At 44.3% G+C, this 24,174-nt stretch overlaps 1 protein-coding gene across 4 annotated transcripts in view; it reads left to right on the forward strand.

Moving 5' to 3' along the window:
* Positions 1-2,581: 2,581 nt before the first annotated feature.
* TANGO2 (transport and golgi organization 2 homolog) overlaps positions 2,582-24,174 on the forward strand; it is a gene marked incomplete at its 5' end in the record, with an annotated part of 94,681 nt that continues 73,088 nt past the window's right edge. For 2 of the 4 annotated variants that reach the window (XR_014214499.1, XM_082203396.1), the window contains one exon: positions 2,582-2,673. Coding sequence is in view for 1 of the 4 variants with exons in the window: in XM_082203396.1 (XP_082059522.1) it covers positions 2,582-2,673 (92 nt within the window). Of the gene's footprint in view, positions 2,674-23,335; positions 23,462-24,174 lie in introns of those variants that run through there. The other 2 variants (XM_082203398.1, XM_082203397.1) reach the window with 2 other exon arrangements.

A 24,174-nucleotide genomic window follows, 5' to 3' on the forward strand; every position in this document is an offset into this window, starting at 1 on the left:
ATCTGATCCATACACCTCGGCCAATAAAGCGAGATGAGCACTGCAACCCCAGAGTTGGTCACGACTGGACCTAATGGTCAGGGGTCCCTTTACCTTATAGTTCCACAACATCTGGATAACCACAGGTTGTGGCATGACCCCTGAATGCAGAAGCAAACCAGACACAGAATCTGAGGCAGCAGCTAAGGAGGCTGATCAAGTTCAAGGCTTTGAACTGACTGTGACTGAAGCTGTCAGACAAGAACCTCTCAGTCTGCCAGGACCAGAGCCTGGACCCTCATGGGTGCCTTATACCGAGCTTGAGGAACCACTGCATTCATCAGTCCTGCATTTAAGCTAGTGAAGTGGTCCTTTAAGATTCTGAAGGTCTCTACAAGCTGGTGGAGCCTGAGGAGATAGTCGGGAGATGAAGGGTTAGACCACATTTGCACAAACCATTTAAAGCATTATGATACCACTTTAAACAGGCATGGCTGCCCCCAAATAATTTTGTAAGCTGTGGTTTGTCAAGGGTGCTGAGAGAGACACCCTACCTCATTACCCTCAGAGAGATACAATTCTCAGAGTGGTTTAACGGTTAGTTCTTCTTATGAGGAAACTGTAGCTCTGTGAGAGGAATAGAGTCTCCTAAGGACTCTCAGCACATTTAACAAACTACAGCTCCCAGAATTCATTGAAGGAAGCCATGAGCATTTAAAGTGGTGCTTTATGAGTATGGTGTGAATATAGCCGAAAAAGGCCTCAGTATGCTCCCAACGTTATGTGAACAAGTTGTTCACTTGGAGCTATCCATGGTCTGCAACCTTTGACTCACTGCTTTCTTTGTGAGATTTGGCCTCAATGGGACTGCCGTACGTCCAGATTTCCACAGGCATTATTGGGATTTCAAAGGTGGAATTGACGTCCAGGGAGAAATTTCCAAAAGGTGGCACTTTGCCCTGGATCTTAGGCAAGTCAATCAGGGAAAAAAACCTCAACAACTTTCAGGGTGTCCTGGTTTTTACTTTTTGAAACATGACAATCCTAGCCTCATATCTGTACAGCACTTATATTTTTTTTGGGGGGGGAGAGACGCTGGCTTTATGATTCTTAAAAAATGTGTGTGTAATACCCAGAAGGTAAGCCCCACTAAATACCCCCAGAAAATTGTTTATAGGCCTTAATTTTCATTGTCTCAGCATCCACAACTGGTGAATGGTAATAGCATGCATGAATTTATTGAAATGCAATTTCACATAAGTGAGTCACAATAGCACCTTCCCCCTGACACCCTCTCAAACTATAATGTATTGGGTTTAAAAGAGTGAGAGAGAGAAAAAAACCTAAACTGCCCACTATGCCAAAGTGCAAACCACGAAGCTCACTGGGTAAGTCACCAACTCTCAGCCCTAAACTACTTCACAAGGTTGTTACGCAAATAATATAGAGAAGGGAAGAGCTTTGTGCACTACCCTGAGCCTTGGGAGGAAAGGTATGATATAAAAAGCAAAAATAAAATATGCACACAACTTAAGTCTGCATCCAGCATGTAACAGAATTTTGGTGCATTCAATCATATACACCTAATTATGTTGTGTGTCTTCTCCTCCCTCTTATTCTCTTCTGTATTCCATTGTCTTCAACCAACTGCCTATCTTATTGTAAAGGGACCCCTGACCATTAAGTCCAGTCACAGATAACTCTGGGGTTGTGGCGCTCATCTTGCTTTACTGGCCAAGGGAACCGGTGTTTGTCCGTAGACAGCTTCCAGGTCGTGTGGCCAGCATGACTAAGCCACTTCTGGTGAACCAGAGCAGCACATGGAAACGCCATTTACCTTCCCACCACAGCGGTACCTATTTATCTACTTGCACTTTGACATGCTTTCGAACTGCTAGGTTGGCAGGAGCTGGGACCAAGCAACGGGAGCTCACCCTGTCGCGGGGATTCAAACCGCGACCTTCTGATTGGCAAGAGCTTTTTTTTTCTAAAAAAATAATGTTAAGGTGTACTCTCATTTTGACTCAGGAAAATCACCATTTTATAGTTCAAATTGAGAAAAATAAATACGTACAGTAAATGGACAAAAGTACAAAGATTTACAAAATGTTTAGGGGTATGCATACCCCTGAGTCCCCCCAGAAAAAAGCACTGCTTTTATCTATTTCTATTAAACTTATGACTTATTTCCCTCTTATATTTGCATAATATTTTTTTTCAAAAACGCTATTTTCTGTACATGTAAAATCAAAAACGTTATAAATACCGTATATATTTTCTCTCCCCCCCCCACCCAAAAAAAGGCATTTACAGAAAGAAGCATAAATAAATAAATAAAATCATTTGAAAGGGAGAGAGGGCCGAGCAGGAGGAGGGAACAGCCCTGGAAAACATTCCCTAGCTAAAGCAGGTTACCACCCAAAGGAAAAAGCCCCGCCTCTTCTGGAAGCCTGAGAGGCGTCCAACTGCTCTTGGCGAAGCCAGCCAATCAGCGAGGAGCAAAAAAGGACGGAGGAGGCGGGGGCGAGGGAGGGGCCGGCGCGAGGTGCGTTCAAACCTGGCCAATGAGCGGGCGCCGGGCGTGGTCAGACCCGAGAGGCGAATGAGCGCGGCCGTTGTTGCGAGGTGGGCTGTGTTCCCGGAAGCGGGTCGAAGGGAGCTCGGCGATTCTTGCGCGCTTAGCCTTCTGAGGGGGTAAGTGGGAGAGGAGAGGCGGCTGAGGGCGGGTTGGCGCCGGGAGGGGAACTGGCCAGCTGAGGACGGGGCCCGGCGGAGCCCGGGCACAAGGAGCCGGCTGTGGGGGAGGAAAGAAGCGGCTCTGCCCTCCGTTCAGTTCCCGCTCCCAGTGCTGCGAAGCGGCTGTTGACGTTTGGATGGGTGGGGCGCGGAGGGATGGAGGGCTCTTGACTTAGGGCTGCCTTGGAGTGTTGGCCGCACTCGGAGCAGACCCGTTGGAATGAATGGGCGTGACAAACTTGGGTCCATTCATTCATAATAATAATAATTTATTATTTATACCCCGCCCATCTGGCTGGGTTTCCCCACCCACTCTGGGCAGCTTCCAACAAAATATTAAAATAAAATACTCTTAATGTAAAGATAAAGGGAACCCATGACCATTAGGTCCAGTCGTGACTGACTCTGGGGTTGCAGCGCTCATCTCACTTTATTGGCCGAGGGAGCCGGCATACAGCTTCCGGGTCGTGGCCAGCATAACTAAGCCGCTTTTGGCGAACCAGAGCAGCACATGGAAACATGACTAAGCTGCTTACCTTCCCGCCAGAGCAGTACCTATTTACTTGCACTTTGATGTGCTTTCGAACTGCTAGGTTGGCAGGAGCAGGGATCGAGCAATGGAGCTCACCCCGTCGCGGGGATTCGAACCGCCGACCTTCTGATCGGCAAGCCCCAGGCTCTGTGGTTTAACCCACAGCGCCACCCGCGTCCCTTTGCCCACCTAAGCATCTCTAAAATCCGGCTGCGCCCAGCACCCCACGTGACATATAATTCTTATTATTCAGAAAATGAACTCCGTGGAGGAAGCTTAAAAGGCTTTTAACTGTTAATAACTCATTCTCAAATTGCCCCCCTTAAAAATCAAATTACTCCCCCTGTGAGGCGTGTGCCCCACGCTGGGAACCATGGGGCTAAAACATCCAATGACAGATGGCCATCCAACCTCTGCTTTAAAACCTCCAAGGAAGGATAGCCTAGCACCTCCCGGGGGAGTCCGTTCCACTGCCGAACAGCTCTTAACATCAGAAGGTTTCCCCGTATGTTCAGTCAGAATCTCTGTTCTTGTAACTTCAAAAATCACCAAAGTGTTTAAAAACCTCAAAGAAGGCTACCACACCGCGTTCTATGAGTTGCTCCTCGAAGTCAAGTTGCAACTGTATTAACGGTGTTAAGAAAAAGGAAACAAACTTGCAATACGTTTCCGTCTTGCAAAGCAAGCCCATAGGGAAAATCGTCTTGCGAAGCAGCTCAAAAAACAACCCTTTCGTCTAGCGAGTTTTTTGTCTTGCGAGGCATTCGTCTTGCGAGGTACCACTGTATATTGGAATTGTAGGATTGTAGAGTTGGATGGGACCGCTAGGGTCATTTAGTCCAACCTCCTACAATGCGGGAAACTTTAGCCCAACGTGGGGCTTATACCCACAGCCCTGAGATCAAGTATTTCATGCTCTACCAACTGAGCTTATCCGGTGGTTAGGTCCATTTATGCCAATGAGACCACCTTTCTGAGAATTATTATTATTTTTGTTTCATTTTTACATTCAAGCGCCTCAAAGCAACTTACACAGTAAAGCAAAATAGCAAGGATGTTACACTTTGTTGAATAGTGTACAACAATCCTTAGTTCTCAATGAGGTGTTGGACTTCACAGATTGCAGATGCAGGCTGTCTTGTTCAGCATCAAACAAATGTAACAGATCCCCCTGCCTGTGAAAAAGTAACCTTTTTGGGGGAAAGAGTTGCGGACTTTCTCTCTCATGCGTTCTTCTCCCCCCCACCCCTTGTGTGTATTGACTTGCTTCAATTTGTATTTTCTCTGTACTGAAAAAAAGAGTCGTAAATTGTTTTATTGATTTGAAGCACTTTTGTCCCTGCTGATTAGCCAAAAAGGTGCTCAGAGCAGCTTATGAAAACCTGTAGTAAGATATTTCTTACCCTTACAATTGAAAAGACATGGCAAACAAGAAATATGGGTTGGGGAAGGAAGCAGAAAAAATATAAACTACAGTTCTGAAAACAACCATTAGAAACACAGGTGTATATTCCCAGGAGTGCTGCTTGAGGTATGGAAAAACGTCATTCTGTTTTTCTATTTTGGGGATAGAAAGTCACATGACTCGGAAGATCCAGGGTCAATTGTTGCTTAGTACGGAAGTTCACTCTAATTTTGGCCCAATCACTGTCTTTTAGCCCAAACCACCTCTCAGGGTTGTAGTGAGGATAAAACTGAAGGGCCACACGCGACATATGTAACTTTGATTTCCTGGGAGGAAAGGGGGAACTTCAGTTGTAACAAAATGATACAAATTTAGCAATCCTTGCTAATGATAACCCTTTTGACGTCTGCTGGGAGCTTCGTGTGTGCTGCCTTGAATTCCGTAGGGAAAGATGTGATAGTGATGTTACATAAATATTTTTTTAGTTCTTGACCTCAGCTTGAAGCAATACACCTTAGGCTTTCTCTATTAGTGTGGGCCATTATGTAGAACAGGCATCCCCAAACTTGGCCCTCCAGCTGTTTTGGGACTACAACTCCCATCATCTCTAGCTAACAGAACCAGTTGTCAAGGATGATGGGAATTGTAGTCCCAAAACAGCTGGAGGGCTGAGTTTGGGATGCCTGATGTAGAAGAACTGTCCTTGTATTTTGTAGTTTATTTATTTATTTTAAAAATGAAAAATGCAAGAGGGAGGGAGTTGTCACTTTATTTCAGTTCAAGACCCTCACAGGGTAAAGAGCAGCTGGGGGAGTAATTTTGATCAGCAAAACAGCACCACAATAGTGCTGCCATTGTGGACAAATTGAGACCCCTCTATGGTTCCTTTCAATTTATTCTTTAAAAATGTAACCATGGATCTCCATCATAACATACAGTTGGCCCTAAGGAAAGTCTGTGCTTAAATTTGCACAACTGAGTGGATTCCAACGTGGGCTTGTGCAGGAGATCAGGCAAGTACCTTTGAACGATGATAGCTCCACACATTTTCTTTTAAGGAGTGTAATCAACTTTTGAATTTAGCAGCACCTTTAGCAGCTATTTGGTCAGTAGCAATCAGGTAATAGTGTTTGTCTTCAAGTCCTTGAAACTGTCCACCTGCTGATTCTGCATACCAAATAAGCAGAAGAGGAGATTAGGATTCCCACTCCACCCCCACCAGAACCGCAGCTGCAAACCTTTCCTTAATTCTTTACTGGGCCTGCATCTTTAAGACGAAGCCTGGCATAAGAAGTTGTTCCTTGCCTTGAGGTAAAGTAATGGGAAAAGCTTAATCACAATCCTTATACTCTCCTAGTTCAATGGGGCTTACCTTATACTTTCGTATAATATTAACCTACTATTTCCATGTTGAGCTGCACATTAATTCACAGGAGGAAGGTTGGTGTAGAAAAGTAAGAAAGGAACGGAAATCCTTTTTATTCTTTTACATTTGGTGAGATGACTTTTCATGGTGCATTGTAGCATTATGTGTTTATTTTTCTGCAACTGTGAGGTTCAGAAACTTAAGTTCTGAAAATGAAGTTGTGTTACACACCAAAACCCCAAACTATCCCCAGCACTTTACAGTTCTGTAATGAGTGAGCTTTTCATGATATGTGTGGGAACTCTGTGGATGGAAACTCTGTACTCAGGACTACCTGTCAGCAAAGGACTGATTTGTTTCTATGTTATACCTTTTTATCTTGCCTTTTTAAAAATTCATTTTCCCCAGGACAATTTTTTTAAAAGAGAATGCTCTATATTATGATTTGCCCTTGCCTTTTCCACCAAACATAGGGTGGATAGATGAATGTTCCTTTGTTACCCATTGTGTTGCTAATACACACCCCTCAAAACATTTCTGCACTTCTGTGGTCCAAAATAATTTTTTTCTTACCGCGGCGGGGTGCGCTCCCGCTGCTCGGTCCCAACGCCTGCCAACCTAGCAGTTCGAAAGCACCCCCGGGTGCAAGTAGATAAATAGGGACCGCTTACCAGCGGGAAGGTAAACGGCGTTCCGTGTGCTGCGCTGGCTCGCCAGATGCAGCTTTGTCACGCTGGCCACGTGACCCGGAAGTGTCTCCGGACAGCGCTGGCCCCCGGCCTATAGATGTGAGATGGGCGCACAAACCCCAGAGTCTGTCAAGACTGGCCCGTTCGGGCAGGGGTACCTTTACCTTTACCTTTAATCAGCTGATAGGGACACAGGTGGCACTGTGGTCTAAACTACAGAGCCTAGGGCTTGCCGATCATACGGTTGGCAGTTTGAATCCCCGTGACGGGGTGAGCTCCCGTTGCTTGGTCCCTGATCCTGCCAACCTAGCAGTTTGAAAGCATGTCAAAGTGCAAGTAGATAAATAGGTACCGCTCTGGCGGGAAGGTAAATGGCGTTTCCGTGTGCTGCTCTGGTTCTCCAGACGTGGCTTAGTCATGCTGGCAACATGACCTGGAAGCTGTCTGCAGACAAACGCCGGGTCCCTTGGCCAGTAAAGCAAGATGAGTGCCACAACCCCAGAGTCGTCTGCAACTGGACTTAACGGTCAGGGGTCCCTTTACCTTTAATCATCTGATAACACCTCCAAGGACTGGTATCTCTGGCTGCTGCAAAGCCAGCTGAGCCTTCTCTTACTTTATTTTGGTATTTGCCAAGATGTTAAATGAGGCATCAAACTACACTCTATTCATTTGTGAATGTGCATGCTCCTGTATGTGCAAACACGTATAGAAACTTAACTATTACAGGATTGCTCAGCATACTTTTCATTGGTTTGTGTAAATACAGGTATACTAAAGTCCATTGATACTGTTGTCACTGTCCTATATGACAGGAGGCTTTCATATTGCAGAGTATCATTGCTTTAGAAAATGGGATAGGAACATAGGAAATTGCCTTGTACCTGATCAGGCCATTGGGCCATCTAGCTCTGTACCACCTCCGATTGGCAGTGGCTTTCCAGGATCTCGGATAGAGGAGTCTTTTCAGTCACTTTAGGTCTGATCCTTTTAATTGTAGATTTCAGGAAATGAATCTGTGGCAGTCTACCTGTGAGGTATGTGCTCTACCATTGTGCTGCTTTGGTCCCTATTAAATGTTTGGCCCTTCTTTCAGAAGGCCAGAGTATCAGGTTTATTTGTAGAAAAAATTCTGTGGCTCCAAAGTATCCATAGTAAAATGTTAATTGTGTCATAAACCTACAGTATTTAAATATTAGTCATTACAATAACATGCTAAAAGTATCTTGCTTTTGAAAAGTACATATGAGAGTTTGGTATTCAAGGGTATTAGAACCCAGGTTTCTAGCGTGGCATCTCCCTCAAAAGTCTGTGCAGGAAAACAGTGCTCAGTTTATTTCTCTGACACACTATCACATATTTTTAAAATGCCTTAGGCCAGAGGTGGAGAACTGTAGCCCTCCAGATGTTGCTAGATTCCAACTCCCATCAGCCCCAGCCATCATGGCCAATGGTCAGGGATGATAGGAGCTGTAATCCAACATTTGGAGGGCCACAGGTTCCACACATGTTCCTTGAGCAAATCTGTGCTGCCTGCATTCTCCCCTATTTCAGAATATTGTAGTGGAATAGGTTATGATACCATGTCTGTTCCAAAACCAGTGATTGATAGAGTGCTGTCTTTCCTGCTGCTCTTGCCAAAATCAGCAGCCCTTTAGGATATAATTAATTGAAGATGTTGTGTTTTAGTACTGCAAACCAAACCAGTGAAGGTTCTGCACTCTTAAGACCAGGCTTGTGTTTTTCCTTGGGGACTTCTGTTCAGGTATTCTAAAATGTTTTCTTTTTGCTAAATCTGTGTAGAACCATGTATAATGATGTTAGCACCTGGCCATTTCACCCTGCAGAAGGCAATTGAAAGCTGTTAAGTACAATACTCAACAGTACTCCCGAGGAAAGCATTACCGTGAATGCAAAATGGTCAGTGTTGACTATATTCAGAAATAAGCTTTTAAATGTTAATTTACTAAATGCAAAATGGCTTTATTTCATTGTAAGTAAATGATGGTAATTGAAAATCCTTGAACAATTCTCTTTTCTGGTATTGGAGTAATCTGGTTTTGTGAGTGGTAGAAGGGGAATCAGATGAATTTCACAGAGGTACCAGCTTAATTGATATAACAGCCAGTTAGCATCCTTGAGCAGGATCCCCCTAGCAATGGTTAGACCTTGATTGGATTTGTAACATGCTCTGTTATGGGTGCAGCCTCTGAGAAGTCTCTGGAAACTGTAGTTGGTCCAGAATGTGGCAACTAGGTTCATGGTGGAAGCATACTTGCAGCCATGGGAGTCCATGGTGGGGGCAAGCCCTTCCCCAACCATAATTCCCAGCTTTCATTTAAAGAACATTGCATTTCTACCATTTGTAAAACCTGGGATATGAGACCAAATGTACAGACACTACTCCTATTTTGGAAGAAATTGACCTGTTACCTCATCTCAGCACCTCCCCCAAAACATTCCTGTGGATTCCCATGCTTGCAGGAGTGTTCGTTACCATTTAGTTTCCAGGCACAGTTCAAGATGTTTGTGGTCACGTTTAAAGCTCTAAATTGCTTAAGTCCAGCCTATCTAAAGGACCACTAGCTCTTGTATCATAGTGCCAGTCCCCTAAGATCTGATGAAGATGCTCTTCTAACAGTTATTCAGGCAAAAGTGGGTTGGGGTATGTGAGAGAGTCTTCATTAGAAAACCTTGCAGCTTCTTCCTTGGCATATCTGCCTGGACCCCCTCCTCCCTTTTCACTGATAAGTTAAGAAATTTCTCTTCAAAACCTGGTTAGGGTTTTAACGGCAGACCCCAGTGTTCTACAGGTCAGTCATAGCATCATAGAATTGTGGAGTTGGATGGGACCCAACTTCTGCAATGCAGGAATATGCAGCTGTCTCATATGGGGATTGAACCTGTAACCTTGGCATTATCAGCACTATGCTCTAACCAACTGAGTTATCCAGTTCTTCCTGTGCATATCTAATTCCTATGCATGTCAACTCAGAATAAGTTAAATCTCATTTACTCCGTGGTTGTTTATCCACATAAGTGCATATAGAGATGCCCCCTTAGTTTGCAATATTAGTTCCTCTCTTACTATTTTTCATATAAAATATTGTTAATGGGTAGTGTATGCTACTCCTACTCAGAGTAGACCCATTGAAGCTAATAGGTTTCCTTATGAGTAGGACTTAGCTGAGTGCAACTCATTGTGAGCACAGTTTTTAAACACTGGAAGGCAGTATTCTACACTATCTCAAACAACCCTCTCCAAAAATAATAACAGGCAGTGTGAAACTAAACAGTTCTCCTAGCATGAGCAGTCCTAGCTGGCTGCACAACAGAACTTCCCCTCACTCACCACTCCCAGAGTTCCCTTAGTATAGAACATGTTTATGTGAGAGACCACCTTCTCCCTTATTGTTCCTGGTCACGATGGTCATTCAAAGAGGTCCTCCTGGTACGGTTGCATGTTCATGAGCTCCACCTGGCAGTTACTCAGAAGAGATAATTTTCCATCATGGTGCCTACGCTCTGGAACACACTCCCTGTGGACATTCAACATGAGTCTATCTGTGGTTTCTGATGCATGTTAGAAACATTTATTTTTAAATAAACCTTTGGGAAATAGCAATATTGCTTGGTATCTCATTTTTGCTACTCAGCACATATTTGATTATTACTTGTTTTGCTCTACTGATTGTATTTTGACCTTCATTTTTTGTTAAGCGTGTTGCATACCACTTTTTGTTAGCCATTTATAAATCAGTATCTACATATTTTTTATATATTAGGCTACATGAACATGGGTGCCATAGCTAATAGCCACCATCCAATATGTATAATTAGTTGTATGTGCCAATGCCTTTTCGTGACTGCTATAAATCCTCAGGGCATTAGCTCTCTCTGACCTTGATTCTTCAAAGCTCTTTTGAAGTCAGTTTCCATCTGCCGGTTGTAAGTAACCTTTGACTATAGTGAGAGTTAAAGAATAAATGCCTTCAGTCAGCCTTGGGTGCTGCGTGCGACAGCTTTAGAGGTAGCGGTTTTCTGCTGATGTACTTGTGATGATCATTTTCTGACAATACAACTGTACATGCTGTCAGAGCTGGCCTTAAGAGATACTTTGCTTCTGAAGCAAAATAATGACCCATCGAGCCTTTTTGTGACATACGGAAATGGAGACTGGAGGCATGGAAATCTGGAATCTATCATCTAACTATTTTCACACTATTTTATGGTGAGGTCTGCCCCGGATGCTGGCTGGTTGTGAAAACTGACTAGATATACTAGCAGCATCCAGCCTTCTGGTATTCTTGGTAAAGTGTATTCAAACAGCTGCTGGTGTCATCCAGTGGAGTGTCTTTACTGTGAGGCTAGTGTTTAACTCTTGCTGCAGCCTCTTTGTATATTCTTGGCCAAGTGGAGTTTGTGACCCTTAAATGACAATAATATTTTAATTTAAAATATGTGTGACATGCCTTTCATTGCAAGCCATCCCAGGGTGGGTGGGTGGGATGCAATCAGCAATTTAAAAACCCCCACAACCAACAATAATATATAGAATTATACAATAAAATGAGGACAGATAAAGCAAATCAGCCTCTTAACAGTCTGTAGCCCGTGTTTCCCAATTAACTAAGTACTGCAGACCCCCTCTTTTTCAAAAGCCAAGCCATGGACCCCCTACTTTTGAAATTTTTGATACCTTTATGGTAGTTTTTTGTTACATGAATGGTGCCATGGACCTCCAGGGGTCCGCAGAGCACCAATTGGGAACCTCTGGTCTACAGAACACAGCCAACTACATTTTAGCACCCAGTCCAGGGAGTAACACATTGTCAACACCTGAGTGAACAACTATGATTTTAGCTGGCTCTGGAAAGCAAAAAGTCAGCTCCCAGTAGATCATAGAGAGGAAGGCATTCCATAAATTGGGTGCCAGCTCAGAGAAATCACTCTCCCATGTCTCAGCATAACAAGTCTCACCAATGTAGCACAAAGAAGGGTATCCACTGATGGTTTTCAGACAGGTAAGCTGATAAAGTATGGGATGCGGGTGGCGCTGTGGATTAAACCACAGAGCCTAGGACTTGCCAATCAGAAGGTTGGTGGTTCGAATCCCCGCAACGGGGTGAGCTCCCGTTGCTTGGTCCCTGCTCCTGCCAACCTAGCAGTTTGAAAGTACGTCAAAGTGCAAGTAGCTAAATAGGTCTGGCAGGAAGATAAACGGTGTTTCCGTGTGCTGCTCTGGTTTACCAGAAGCAGCTTAGTCATGCTGACCACATGACCTGGAAGCTGTACACCAGCTCCTTCGGCCAATAAAGCGAGATGAGCGCTGCAACCCCGGAGTTGGTCACGACTGGACGTAATGGTCAGGGGTCCCTTTACCTTTACCTTTAAGCTGATAAAGGGACAGACGATCCTTTAAGTAACTGAGATCCAAGCTGTATTGGACTTCATGTGCCATCACAATCACCTTAAAGCCAGTGTCCTGTAGTGGTTAAAAGTGTCAGGCTAGGGACCTGGGAGACCAGGGCTCCCCAGTTGGTCCTTGGGTCAGTCACTGTCTTTCAGGCTAATCTACCACATGGGATACGGGTGGCGCTGTGGTCTAAACCGCTGAGCCTCTTAGGCTTGCCGATCAAAACCAGCGGTTCGAATCCCTGAGACAAGGTGAGCTCCCGTTGCTCTTTCCCAGCTCCTGCTAATCTAGAAGTTTGAAAGCAGCGCTGTGGTGGGAAGGTAAACGGCGTTTCTGTGCACCCTGGTTTCTGTCATGGTGTTCCATTGCTCTAGAAGCGGTTTAGTCATGCTGTCCTCATAACCCAGAAAACTGTCTGCAGACAAACGCTGGCTCCCTCAGCCTGAAAGCAAGATGAGTACTGCAACCCCATAGTTGCCTTTGACTGGACTTAACCGTCCAGAGGTCCTTTACCTTTTACCACACAGGGTTGTTGTGGAGAAAGAGGTGAGGTATAAATGTAATAAATAAAATTGGTAGTAATGACACATGTCACTGTAATTAAGAAGTAAACGAGTAAAGTAGCTTCTGTATTACATGAAAATAGTTTTAAAATGATATCAATGGTATTGCGACCCTATTACAAGATCAAATATGATTAAAGGAACATAATTTTTAAAAATGATATTGCAGTGGTATCAAAAGCTAATTATAATATAAAAATGATTGGAAACTTCTGAAATGTAGACAAGAGGGAAGGGGCTTTGTTCACTGGTTGTGATTTTATGGCAGTGCTAGAGGATTCTGAAGGTAAATATGTGCTTTTGGAAAGTTAAGTTTCTACCTTAAAAAGTATTCAATATTTTAAATATTAAAATGGACTGTATCGGAAGTAAAAGAATTGATTATGTTTTACATCATTGTAACACCAAGATTTAACAATACCTGAGGAATTTTCAAATGACTACCGGTATATTAAGAAAATGGCACATTAAACTACATGATACATCTGTTATAAGTAAACTCACTTGGGCATTGAGTGAAACGGGGTGGATATTGAAAATCACTTTAGAAGTGAATGTATATGTTTTATATGGTATTAGGATTCTAGTAAAAATAAGTGAATCCTCTTACATTGTAGATGTTATATTACTTATTTTGTTGATGTAGTTTAAATATAGTAGTTCCCTGTGTAATGTATTGTACCACACCAGCCTTCATAAATAGCACAACCCATCAGAAGTATCTTTAATCTCAGTTGAAATATGGGGGAATTGTCAAAGAACAGCACTAGACTAGGCTAATGCAGAATCCCTGTTTATTTCAGTGAATTGGACTCGGAACTGTGACAAGGTGTTTCTCAGATAGTATTCAAAATTAGATTATTCCAGTTCCTCTGGCTCCTATATTTATTCAATCCATGTTTTGTATACTTAGAAAATAGGAATTTTGCGGTAAGCTTAAGCCAAGTGGAAGCGCACGTGTTGTGTGCCCATAGAAACAAGCAAGTGTTGTGAATCAAATGCACGTTAAAATTTAAGTATGTGCCAAAGTTTAATTTGTTTCCCAAGCTGTAGAACTATACAAGCAGCAGTACTTTACAGGTGTGACTGGATTTGGAGTTGTAAATGAATTGCTACACATCTTTAGGGCTTAATAAATGGCTTTCTTATTTAGTACAAAAGCAAGAGGGGGAAACAAGAAATTAATGCTGTTGGGTAACAGCTGAAAGAATTGATCAATGTTTTACCTGGTAACTGTGAAAAGCGATAAATACTCATGACTGCTGCTATGATTCCCCACCCCCTCCACAATTCTCAAGCAGAACTCTTCTTCTGGCCATCTGTTTCTGGCATTGCATAATAAAGCTGCTCTTAAACATCCCCCCAACCATTGTGCAATATTTATACCACACAGAAAGCATATGTGGTCATTCCTCAACCAGGAGTATTGTGCAAAAAACAACACCACTGAGTTTTGTTGTTGAAATATCCATTTTTTGTGTTTTCAGAATCACTTTAAAATGTTAATGTTATGCCATATACTAAAATGTAAGCAGGACTAGTTGTCAATAGTACAGTGGTACCTCGGATTACAAACACCTCGGGTTACAAACACTTCGGGTTACAAACTCCGCTAACCCTGAAGTAGTACCAGGTTAAGAACTTTGCCCCAGGATGAGAACGGAAATGACGTGCCAGTGGTGCGGCGACAGCATGAGGCCCTATTAGTGAAAGCTTGTCTCAGGTTAAGAACAGTTTCGAGTTAAGAACAGACCTTAAGTTCGTAACCCGAGGTACCACTGTAATTAATTTGTAGTTGAATTCTGGAGTAGCATTAGAATACTTTAAACCTGTAGACTTCAACCTAATTAAACATAGGGCCGTCTTCAATTCTAGCGTGTCACATTGAGATCCACTATTTTCAATGACGAAAGGTCTTAATTCCTACAGTCTCCTTAGCAATACAGGAAGCCCCCTTATAGCAAACTATTTGCCCTTCTGCCTCTGTATTTTCTACTGCCTCACCAGGGTCTCAGGCAGGAGTCTTTCCTATCAGCAGCTACTTGACCCCTGTTTCCAAGAAAGGACCACAGCTCAGCGGTAGAGTCCTTGCTTTGGGTCCTTGCAACTGGAAATACCGGGGATTGATCTTGGCATCGAATGTATGGGAAGCATGTGCTCACTGCTGAGTTGTGATCCCTTCTACAAATACTTCTATCTTATCACAAGTTTGAGGACTGCTGTCTTGAGAATACAGTGGTACCTCGGCTTACATACGCTTCAGGTTACAGACTCCGCTAACCCAGAAATAGTACCTCAGGTTAAGAACTTTGCTTCAGGATGAGAACAGAAATCGTGCTCTGGCCGCACAGCAGCAGCAGGAGGCCCCATTAGCTAAAGTGGTGCTTCAGGTTAAGAACAGTTTCAGGTTAAGAACAGACCTCTGGAACGAATTAAGTACTTAACTCGAGGTACCACTGTATGCTGGAGTAGATCAAAGACTCATTCCCAAGTGTTTCCTGCAGCATTATAAGAGCTCGGGAAGCTGCCTTATACCAAGTTAGACCAATTCTGCTTCAAGCATGGCCTTCCCCAACCTGGTGCCCACGTGATGTTTTGAACTACCCATCCTATCATCCCTGATTATTAGTCGTGCTGACCAGGGTTGATGGGAGCAGTAGACCTAGACATCTAGAAGATACCAGGCTGGGAAGGTGGACCTAAGCTCAGTACAGTGGTACCCCGCAAGACGAACGCCTCGCAAGACGGAAAACCCGCTAAACGAAAGGGTTTTCCGTTTTGGAGGCGCTTCGCAAAACGAATTTCCCTATGGGCTTGCTTCGCAAGACGAAAGCCCATAGGGAAATCTCCGGGACAGCGGGGAAGCGCAGCGCGTCTTCCCCACTGTCCTTGGACCTCCTCTGAAGGCTGGCGGTGGGGCGGAGAGACCTCCTCCCGCCGCCAGCCTTCGGAAGCCTGCTCCAAAGCCTGGCGGTGGGGCAGAAAGACCTCCTCCCGCCGCCAGCCTTCGGAAGGATGCTCCGAAGGCTGGCGGCGGGAGGAGGGCTCTCTGCCCCACCGCCAGCCTTTGGAAGGCTGCTCCGAAGGCTGGCGGCAGGAGGAGGTCTTTCCGCCCCATCGCCAGCCTTCAGAAGGCTGTCCTGAAGACTTGCGGTGGGAGGAGGGTTTTCCTTCCCACCACCAACATTCAGAATGCAAGCCCCGGGAACAGAGGAGAAGTGCTGCGCCCCTTCCCCTCTGTTCCCGTACCTGTCCTGAAGGCTTGCGGTGGGGAGAAAAGCCCTTCTCCGCACCGCCAGCCTGGCAAGCGGTTTCCATAGGAACGCATTAATTGATTTTCAATGCATTCCTATGGGAAACCATGCTTCGCAAGACGAAAAACTCGCAAGAAGAAAAAACTTGCGGAACGAATTAATTTCGTCTTGCGAGGCACCACTGTATTGTCTGCTCTGACTGCCAGTAGCTGTCCAGGGTCTTGAGCAGAGGTCATTTCCATCATATGCTATGCTTTTAGCTCAGGGTTTCCCAAACCTGTGTCTCCAGCTGTTTTTAGACTACAGTCCCCATCATCCCTGACCACTGGTCCTGCTAGCTAGGGATGATGGGAGTTGTAGGCCAAAAGCAGCTGGAGTCACAAGTTTGAGGAAACCCTGCTTTTAGCTGGACATGCCAAGTGAACCTGGGATTTCTGCGTGCAGAGCATGCCTTCTACCAATAAGCTGTGGGCTCTCCCCTTTTCACCTTCTCTTCTAAAAAATTAATAATTAACCAATAGGGCAGCGGTCAGCATCCCACGGCTCTGGAGCCGCATGTGGCTCTTTTACACCTTTGCCGCGGCTCCGGGGCAGATACTAGCGAGGGGAGGAGGCGCATTGTGCACCCCGACACTCCCCACTGTGGCGGGCGCTGTACTGGCTGTGACGTCGCATGGGGGCGGTGTGTGCGTTAGTCACGCACCGTCCCGACGTCACCTTCCCGCCCGCCCACTACATTGTAAGGGGCATGTACGCTGGTCACTGTTTTGAAGGGGAGTGAAGAACACACACACACAAAAAGGTAACTTGTTAATTTAACGTTTATTTCTATGAGGAGTAATTCTGAGGGGTCAAACAAAGAAATAATTTTTAAAAGTGACAAAAAAGTTATTTTTATAATGACAAGTTTTGCGGCTCCCAGTTTTTTTTTCTTCGGAAACGGGTCCAAGTGGCTCTTTTTGTCTTACAGGTTGAAGACCCCTGCAATAGGGTATTGTACAATTGGGTTGAGAGTTGTACACCAACATTATGAAGGTCCATACCTCGGTCACGGCGCACTAGGTGGACTGCTGCCATGTGCTGGAGTGAGGATGTAGCAAGGCAGAGGGCGGCCAGGGAAGCACCAGGATGATGGTGGTGGCATTGAGTTCACAAGCCCATCCATATCGTGTACAAGTGCCGTATCCTGACCATGCCTAATAGCTGTATACATACCGTGTTTTGCAGTTAGATATTGCTTTGCTTAATGCAAGGGTGTGGTTGTATCCCACTTCCATAGATTGTTAGGCTCCCATCAGCCCTAACCAGCACGAATGGTTGTCATGGATGATGGGAGTTGTAGTTCAACAACAGCTGGAGACCCTTAGATTCCCCAGCGCTGGATTTGCTGTATCTTAATTTCTTGCCTATAATGTTTGCACAGAACCAATTGGTATGTTGAGAATTTGTGGTATTCTTTGGATCATCTGCAGTGTTTGTCACAGACGCTATGGCTGTCAGAATGAGCAGAGGCTTTGTCCAGGCACCCTTCCATCATGTGTGGACATAGCCAAGAACCAGCCCCCTAGCAGTGTTTTATATTGTTCCTTGTATTTCATTTTAATTGCTGTGAACGACACTAGAAGCCAATTTTTGGGACTGGCAAAGGGGATGAAAAGTGTTGCCAAGACCCTCAGCCCCTGTCCCTGTTACATCTCCCTCAATGTATGTCTCTCGGCCGTCTTTGGCACACGTTCTTTTTCCATGCCCATATATTCCTCGCTTTCTCTCCCAACCCACCCACCTTCACAGAATGGCTCAGTCTTGGCTCCCTCAATCCCACAGATTTCACTGTTGCCATAGCCTTCTCTTCCCAAGCTCCCTTTATCATAGCTTGTGAAAGGCATTCCTGTGTGTTCCAGTGTGTGAGCTCCATGCCACAGTTGTGTACATAAGGTTCAGAAATAACTATTTAAAGCAGATTTTGACTATGGCAGACCAACACGGCTACCTATCTGTATTTAAAGCAGAGTTTCCCAAACCTCTTAAGTTCATTGACCCCTTGATGTGCTTACAAAGTTGTCCTGGATCCCAACCCAAATTCTTAGGAATGTACATCAAATAAAGTCAAGAAATATCAATATCTAGTCATTTATTAGTCATTAGTTACCATTCCTAGGAAACATAAAATGTAAAAAGGAAAAGTGCTTAATGAATACAGACATTCTGCATTGACAAGGGAAGTACACTCAAGTTAAAAACAAGCACAAAACAGATTATTAAAATTAGAAAAACAATAAAACACAAGACAAATGCATTGAATAAACATAACTTTAGAAATGATAAGGACCAAGGCACGATATTTCTAGAAGCAGTAGTAAGGTACTGGGGATAGTTTCTCCCACAGCATGCTGGAAATTACCGTATTTTTCGCCCTATAGGACGCACTTTTTCCCCTCCAAAAATGAAGGGGAAATCTGGGTGCGTCCTATGGGGCGAATGCAGGCTTTTGATGAAGCTTTGATGGAACACATCCGCAGCCTAGGCAGCCCTATGGGAGGTCCGGCAGGGATGTCTAGGCTGCGGATAGCAGCCTGCCGCCCAGCGCGAGGGGCGCCCTGAAGCAGAACGCCCCCCGCGCCCGGCAGACATACGTAGCGTGGGGAGCCTTGTAGGAGTTCCCCGCAGGGCTCCCCACGCTGCGGATAGCAGCCTGCCGCCCAGCGGGCGGGGTGAACTGATGCAGAGCGCCCCTCGCGCCGGGCAGACATCGGCCAGCCCCACAAGCTCGGGGGACAGCAGGGAGGCGCAGCGCCGCCATCCCGCTGTTACTCGACCTGGTTCGGTTTCCCCGACCTGCTTTTGGGGGGGAAATAAAGGGGGGGAATTCCTTTATTTCCCCCCCAAAAAACTAGGTGCGTCCTATGGGACGAAAAATACGGTAGTCAGAAACATGGTCTTGCATTGCATATTTGGCCCTACAGAAGTTGTTGGACTCTCAGCTTCCAACAACCCCAGATAGCATGGTCAGGGGTGATGGGTTTTGTAGTACAGCAGCATCTGAAGGGCCATCCCTGGTGTAAAACTACAGAACTATGTGCAAGAATGCAGACATATGTATGTTATTGCATAATAATAAAAAGCCACCACAATCTATAAGTATGGCACTATTTAAATAGGAACATGTTTTAACAGTTCACAACAGTACCCACCCTACAGGCTAAAAAAAGAGGTGGGATCACAAATAATCAAGAAATAGATATACTGAGGTGTACTGTTGGCAGAGCAAGCCAACTAAGAAGTAAGTCCTACTGCATTCAGTATAGCTTACGCCCAGGTAAGTGGGGGTTAGGATTGCAGCCTTGTGCTTTTCATATCAAGTGAGTTATCAAAATCAAAACATCTCAGTGTCTCTTAAATGCTGAGATCAGAATTCCTTACTTTCCAGAACAAATTTTGCAGTCCTAAATATGATTGAAAATAATTTCTTTCCAGGAGAAAGCCTATTTCTCTATTGGGCTGTACATAAGGAACTGCAACAAACCAGTTCATAGAAAGGTATACACAAATTTGATCTTTGTAATTGTGCAATAGAAACTACCAGGAATGGGGAAAACAGATTTCAGGTAAAAGCCAAAAGGTACCTGAAAATCCAAGCTGTGCTTGTTAAAGTAGGAACTCATTCAATTGACTATACAGTGGTACCTCGGGTTACATACGCTTCAGGTTATAGACTCCACTAAGCCAGAAATAGTACCTAGGGTTAATAATTTTGCTTCAGGATGAGAACAGAAATTGTGCTCTGGCGGCGCGGCGGCAGCAGGAGGCCCTATTAGCTAAAGTGGTGCTTCAGGTTAAGAACAGTTTCAGGTTAAAAACGGACCTCCGGAACGAATTAAGTATTTAACCCGAGGTATTCATCATATAACAATAAATGATTCTTCAATATTGATTTTGCACAACTGAGCTATCTGGGATGGTTCTTTTAATCACATGAACTCTCCTTGTTTCATGTTCCTCTGGTATACTCAAAAGAGTTGAAGTAGTTTTCTTTGTTTCAAGTATTCATTTTAGTAAGTATGGGGAGCAAAATATTTAAAAAATATTCCATTGCCTTCCTTTGATTGTGTTAGTAAAAACGCAGTTGTGTGCATCCCTCCCCATCCCCTTTATTTTCTCGTTGCATCTTAAAAATCAAATGCAAACTTGTTCTTTGCTTTTACATAAGCTTACCAATGCGCTTCTTTATTCAAAGGCCGCTAAGTGAGTATTTGTTGTTGTTGAACAACAAACTGGCAAATCAAGGCTCTGAAATAGATTTCAATTATTATAACAATGTTAAGCTGTCATGTTTTTAACAGATCCATATAAAGTTAATCACATAGAATAAATAAAATATGGAACAAAGGGTGATAACGAGAAGCAGCGATGTGAGACAGGCAAAATATTGGAAATGTCAGCTTTAATGTGCCCATCACTTTATGATTTATATCTCATTCTACTCTGGTCTCTCTGTAGCTACTGCTGTAGAGGGAGCTTCATTAATAATGACTTTAGAGGTTTGTAGTAATATTCAGCAAATTGCAGCGGCTTGCAGAGGTGAGTGAAATGATGCTGTTCCATATCAAATTATAAGGGGGCAAAAGGCAGTAATGATCAGGATCTAGACACTCCGGTAAACTAATAGAGGAGTGTTGGGGAACCCGAGCCCTCCAGGTGTTTGTGAACTACTTCTCCAATCATCCCTGACCGTTGGCTATGCTTGCCTGACGTGATGGGAGTCCAGTGACACCTGCAGGACTGCAGGCCCCTGACCCTGGTAACAGGTTGTCAGTCTACGTCGATGTTGCTTGTTTCTCTGCTGCAGTTCGAGATGCACAAAAAGGCTTTAGCTAATTGCTTGAAGGCTAGTTTGTTGGCGGCCTGTCAGGGCCTGTGCATTTTGGATATAAGCTGTGACAGTAGGACCATGTGTTTGCATCCTTCTCATTTGTGTGCTGCTGTGTGCTGAATATGGCATACACATAACTAGAGAGGGGGGAGAAATTACATTCAGCTCACATTTAATGGTGAAAATACCTATTTCACACTTTCCAAAGCAATAGGCATTGACATCTTTAGAAATTTGCACTTCTCCAAATTTTGCAGTGAAGTCATCCAGCCAAGTAATGTGTGTAAAAATGCATATATTAAGGTAAAGTATACTTGAAGAGGCATGTATTAGTGAAAGTCATATACAGAAATGCATTATATTCGGGGAAATTGCTGTGAAAAAAATGTATATTAGGCAAAATTGCATATAAACTTGTGTATATCAAGGTAAATTCGGATTAAAATGCCGATGAATTTTTATGAGGACTTAGGGTGGGGGAAAACAGTTCACAAGCTAATGCAGAAACTGAATTTAAGAGAGGAGCAACTAGAAACTGAGAGAACCCAGATTTGACAGATACGCCCATCCCTATACATGGCACATGTAAACTATAAAAAAAGAGTTTTAAAATTCACTTTTAAATATGCAGCTGTACCTTGGAAGTCGAACACCTTGTGAGTCAAACGTTTTGGCTCCCAAATGCCGCAAACCCGGAAGTGAGTATTCCGGTTTGCGAACGTTCTTTGGATCTGGAACGTCCGACGTGGGTTCCACGGCTTCTGATTGGCTCCAGGAGCTTCCTGCATCCAATTGGAAGATGTGCCTTGGTTTCCAAATGTTTTGGAAGTCGAACGACTTCCAGAATGGATTCCGTTCAACTTCCAAGGTACGACTGTATAGACTGCCAGCTTTCACTCTTGCCTGCCTGTTTTTACTCAGAATGCTGCTCTATTTCTTAGTGCGTGCATTTTTGACCTGCCTGCAGTGATGACGAAGCCTTCAAATAACCTAATTGGTTAAACATTAAGTCTTGGGCTACTGCTGCTCTCTCTGTTCAAAGCACATTAAAGACCTGTGCTGAGACTATTAACTAACAAAAGATACTCACCACAGATTCTTGGTGTTGAGAAAAGACTACAGTTTTCTTCCTTTGTGTGAGTTGTGATGGTGGCTTTATGAAAAATGTATGTTTGCATAAAGCAGCATGAATTCTTAAAGAAGACAAGCGGTGGAATGTGTAATGACTTGGGCTTGATAAGTTGCGATTTGTCCTGTGAAGAATTCAATCCATTATTTTAGTGCTGTAAGGCAAGTGCTTCCTATTACGATCATTCCGCCTGGTACCCTTGCACACCACAGTGGAATATAAGTGCCAGCCATTGTGAAGCCTCTGGCCTGGCTTTTGCCCTTCATAAAATACTGCGCCCTGGAGAACGTGTTTGCTCCTTGGGGAGCAAACATATTGGAGAGCAATATGGTTACTGTGCACACCATTGCCATCTCCGCAGCTCCAGAATTCGAAAGCTGCAAGTTTATAACTGTAATTATGGATTGGGTCCAAGGGACCATGAACAGAAGGATCACAGCTGCAAGGGCTGTTTGCAGTAACATGATACTTTGTGTAATGCTCTTTGGATGCTCACCTTCTTGCAAGCAAAACACTGCATCTGGATTTTCACATTTTCTCATGCAAAGCTCTAGAACAGGGGTAATCAACGTGGTGATCTCCAGGTGATCTTGAACTTCGACTATCATCATCCCTTATGAAGTTGACTCGGAAACTACTACTAATCCAGAATGGGGCAGCTAGACTGGTGACTGGGAGCAACCGCAGGGACCATTATCACACCAGTCTTGAAAGACCTACGTTGGCTCCTGGTATGTTTCCGAGCACAATTCAAAGTGTTGGGTTCTGAGCACAATTCAAAGTGTCTCCACCCCCATCGTTCAGCCCGGACACTGAGGTCCAGTGCTGAGGGCCTTCTGGCAGTTCCCTCTCTGCAAGAAGTGAAGCTACAGGGAACCAGGCAGAGGGCCTCCTTATGTTGAGTGGTGCAGTTTATCAATAGACCTAACATTCTCCTGTACTTCCTTTGCTCAGGCACCAATCTGCTTGATGTTAGAAGAACATAGGAAGCTGTCTTATACCAAACCAGACAACTGGTCTATCTAAGCCTGGTATCACCTGTCCTGAATTGCAGCAGCATTCCAGGGCCTCAGGCAGAGGTACCCTCCTAGTCCTACCTGAAAATAGCAGGGATTGAAGTTGGATCTTTCTGCATATAAAGAAGCATATGAACTGCCATTGTGTTCATGGTCCTTAGAGAGAGAGAGAGAGAGAGAGAGAGAGAGAGAGAGACTGGTATTTTGATGCTTTCTTCCGTTGCTTTAGATAAAGAATGAAAAAATAGCTGCATTCGTCAAAACAAGTAAAAAAGCTGCTTGTACTTTTGACCTAGTTTCCTTTCTCTCCCCACCCCATCCTTCGAGCCAGCTTTTTCTTTTGTCAACAAAAATTGTGATTTCTTTGGGAACAAGACATCCGGTTCCTCTTTCTAGGAGTCTGACTGTCTGTCTGAAACTGTCTCTCTTCACTCTTTGGAGTCAAACAGGCTGGGTCACTGCTTGAGGGCTGTACGAATGACCTGTGGTTTCTGAATCCCCAACTGGTAAGTGAAAAAAGGAGAGATGTGGCTGGAATGATTTTGGATACATACAAAAAAAAGTGGTGAAATGCGTCCCCGCTAGCTATTAAAACTCAGTTGGACTGCTATCTGCGTATCTGAAATATTTAAACCATCTATTCCTTCGGGCAGAGTTTTCAACGGCTAGAGTACTGCCAGATCAAAAGTCCTGTAGTGAAAGGCAACAGAAATATGTTTTCCCCCTCCTCTTTGATGTGGATTGGCTGAAAACTGCAGCTAAAATTATGGGCTGCATCCTCTTCCTATAGATCCACCATATACTTGGGTCGTTGTTGTTTTCATTCAGGCACCAAGGCATTTTTGCATTTGATTTCCTATAGCTACCAAAATTAAGATATAGAGTGGTAGTGGGAGTGCAAATGAGCTTGGGTTTGCTCACAGTGACCCTTTCACCATCTGCTCTTGTAATCAGCCTATGGTGATCCTACCGCATTGTGTTGCCTTGTGCAGGTGGAGGCGGAATAGTTGTAGCTCTGTGAGTGGTTGATCATTTGCTTTGTGCGTAGAAGGCCCCAGGTTCAATCCCTGGCACCTGCAGTCAGAAGGGTCATCTCATAGCAGCACTACTAAGCAAGCTGGTGTTGCTTGATGTAAGACAGCTTCATATTAGAGGTAGCTCAGTGCTAGAGCATCCACTTTGTGCTCAGAGTGCCTGGTTTCAACCCCCAGCATCTCCA

The sequence above is a fragment of the Podarcis vaucheri genome (assembly GCF_965113315.1).
Source record: "Podarcis vaucheri genome assembly, chromosome: 16".
Lineage (NCBI taxonomy): Eukaryota > Metazoa > Chordata > Lepidosauria > Squamata > Lacertidae > Podarcis > Podarcis vaucheri.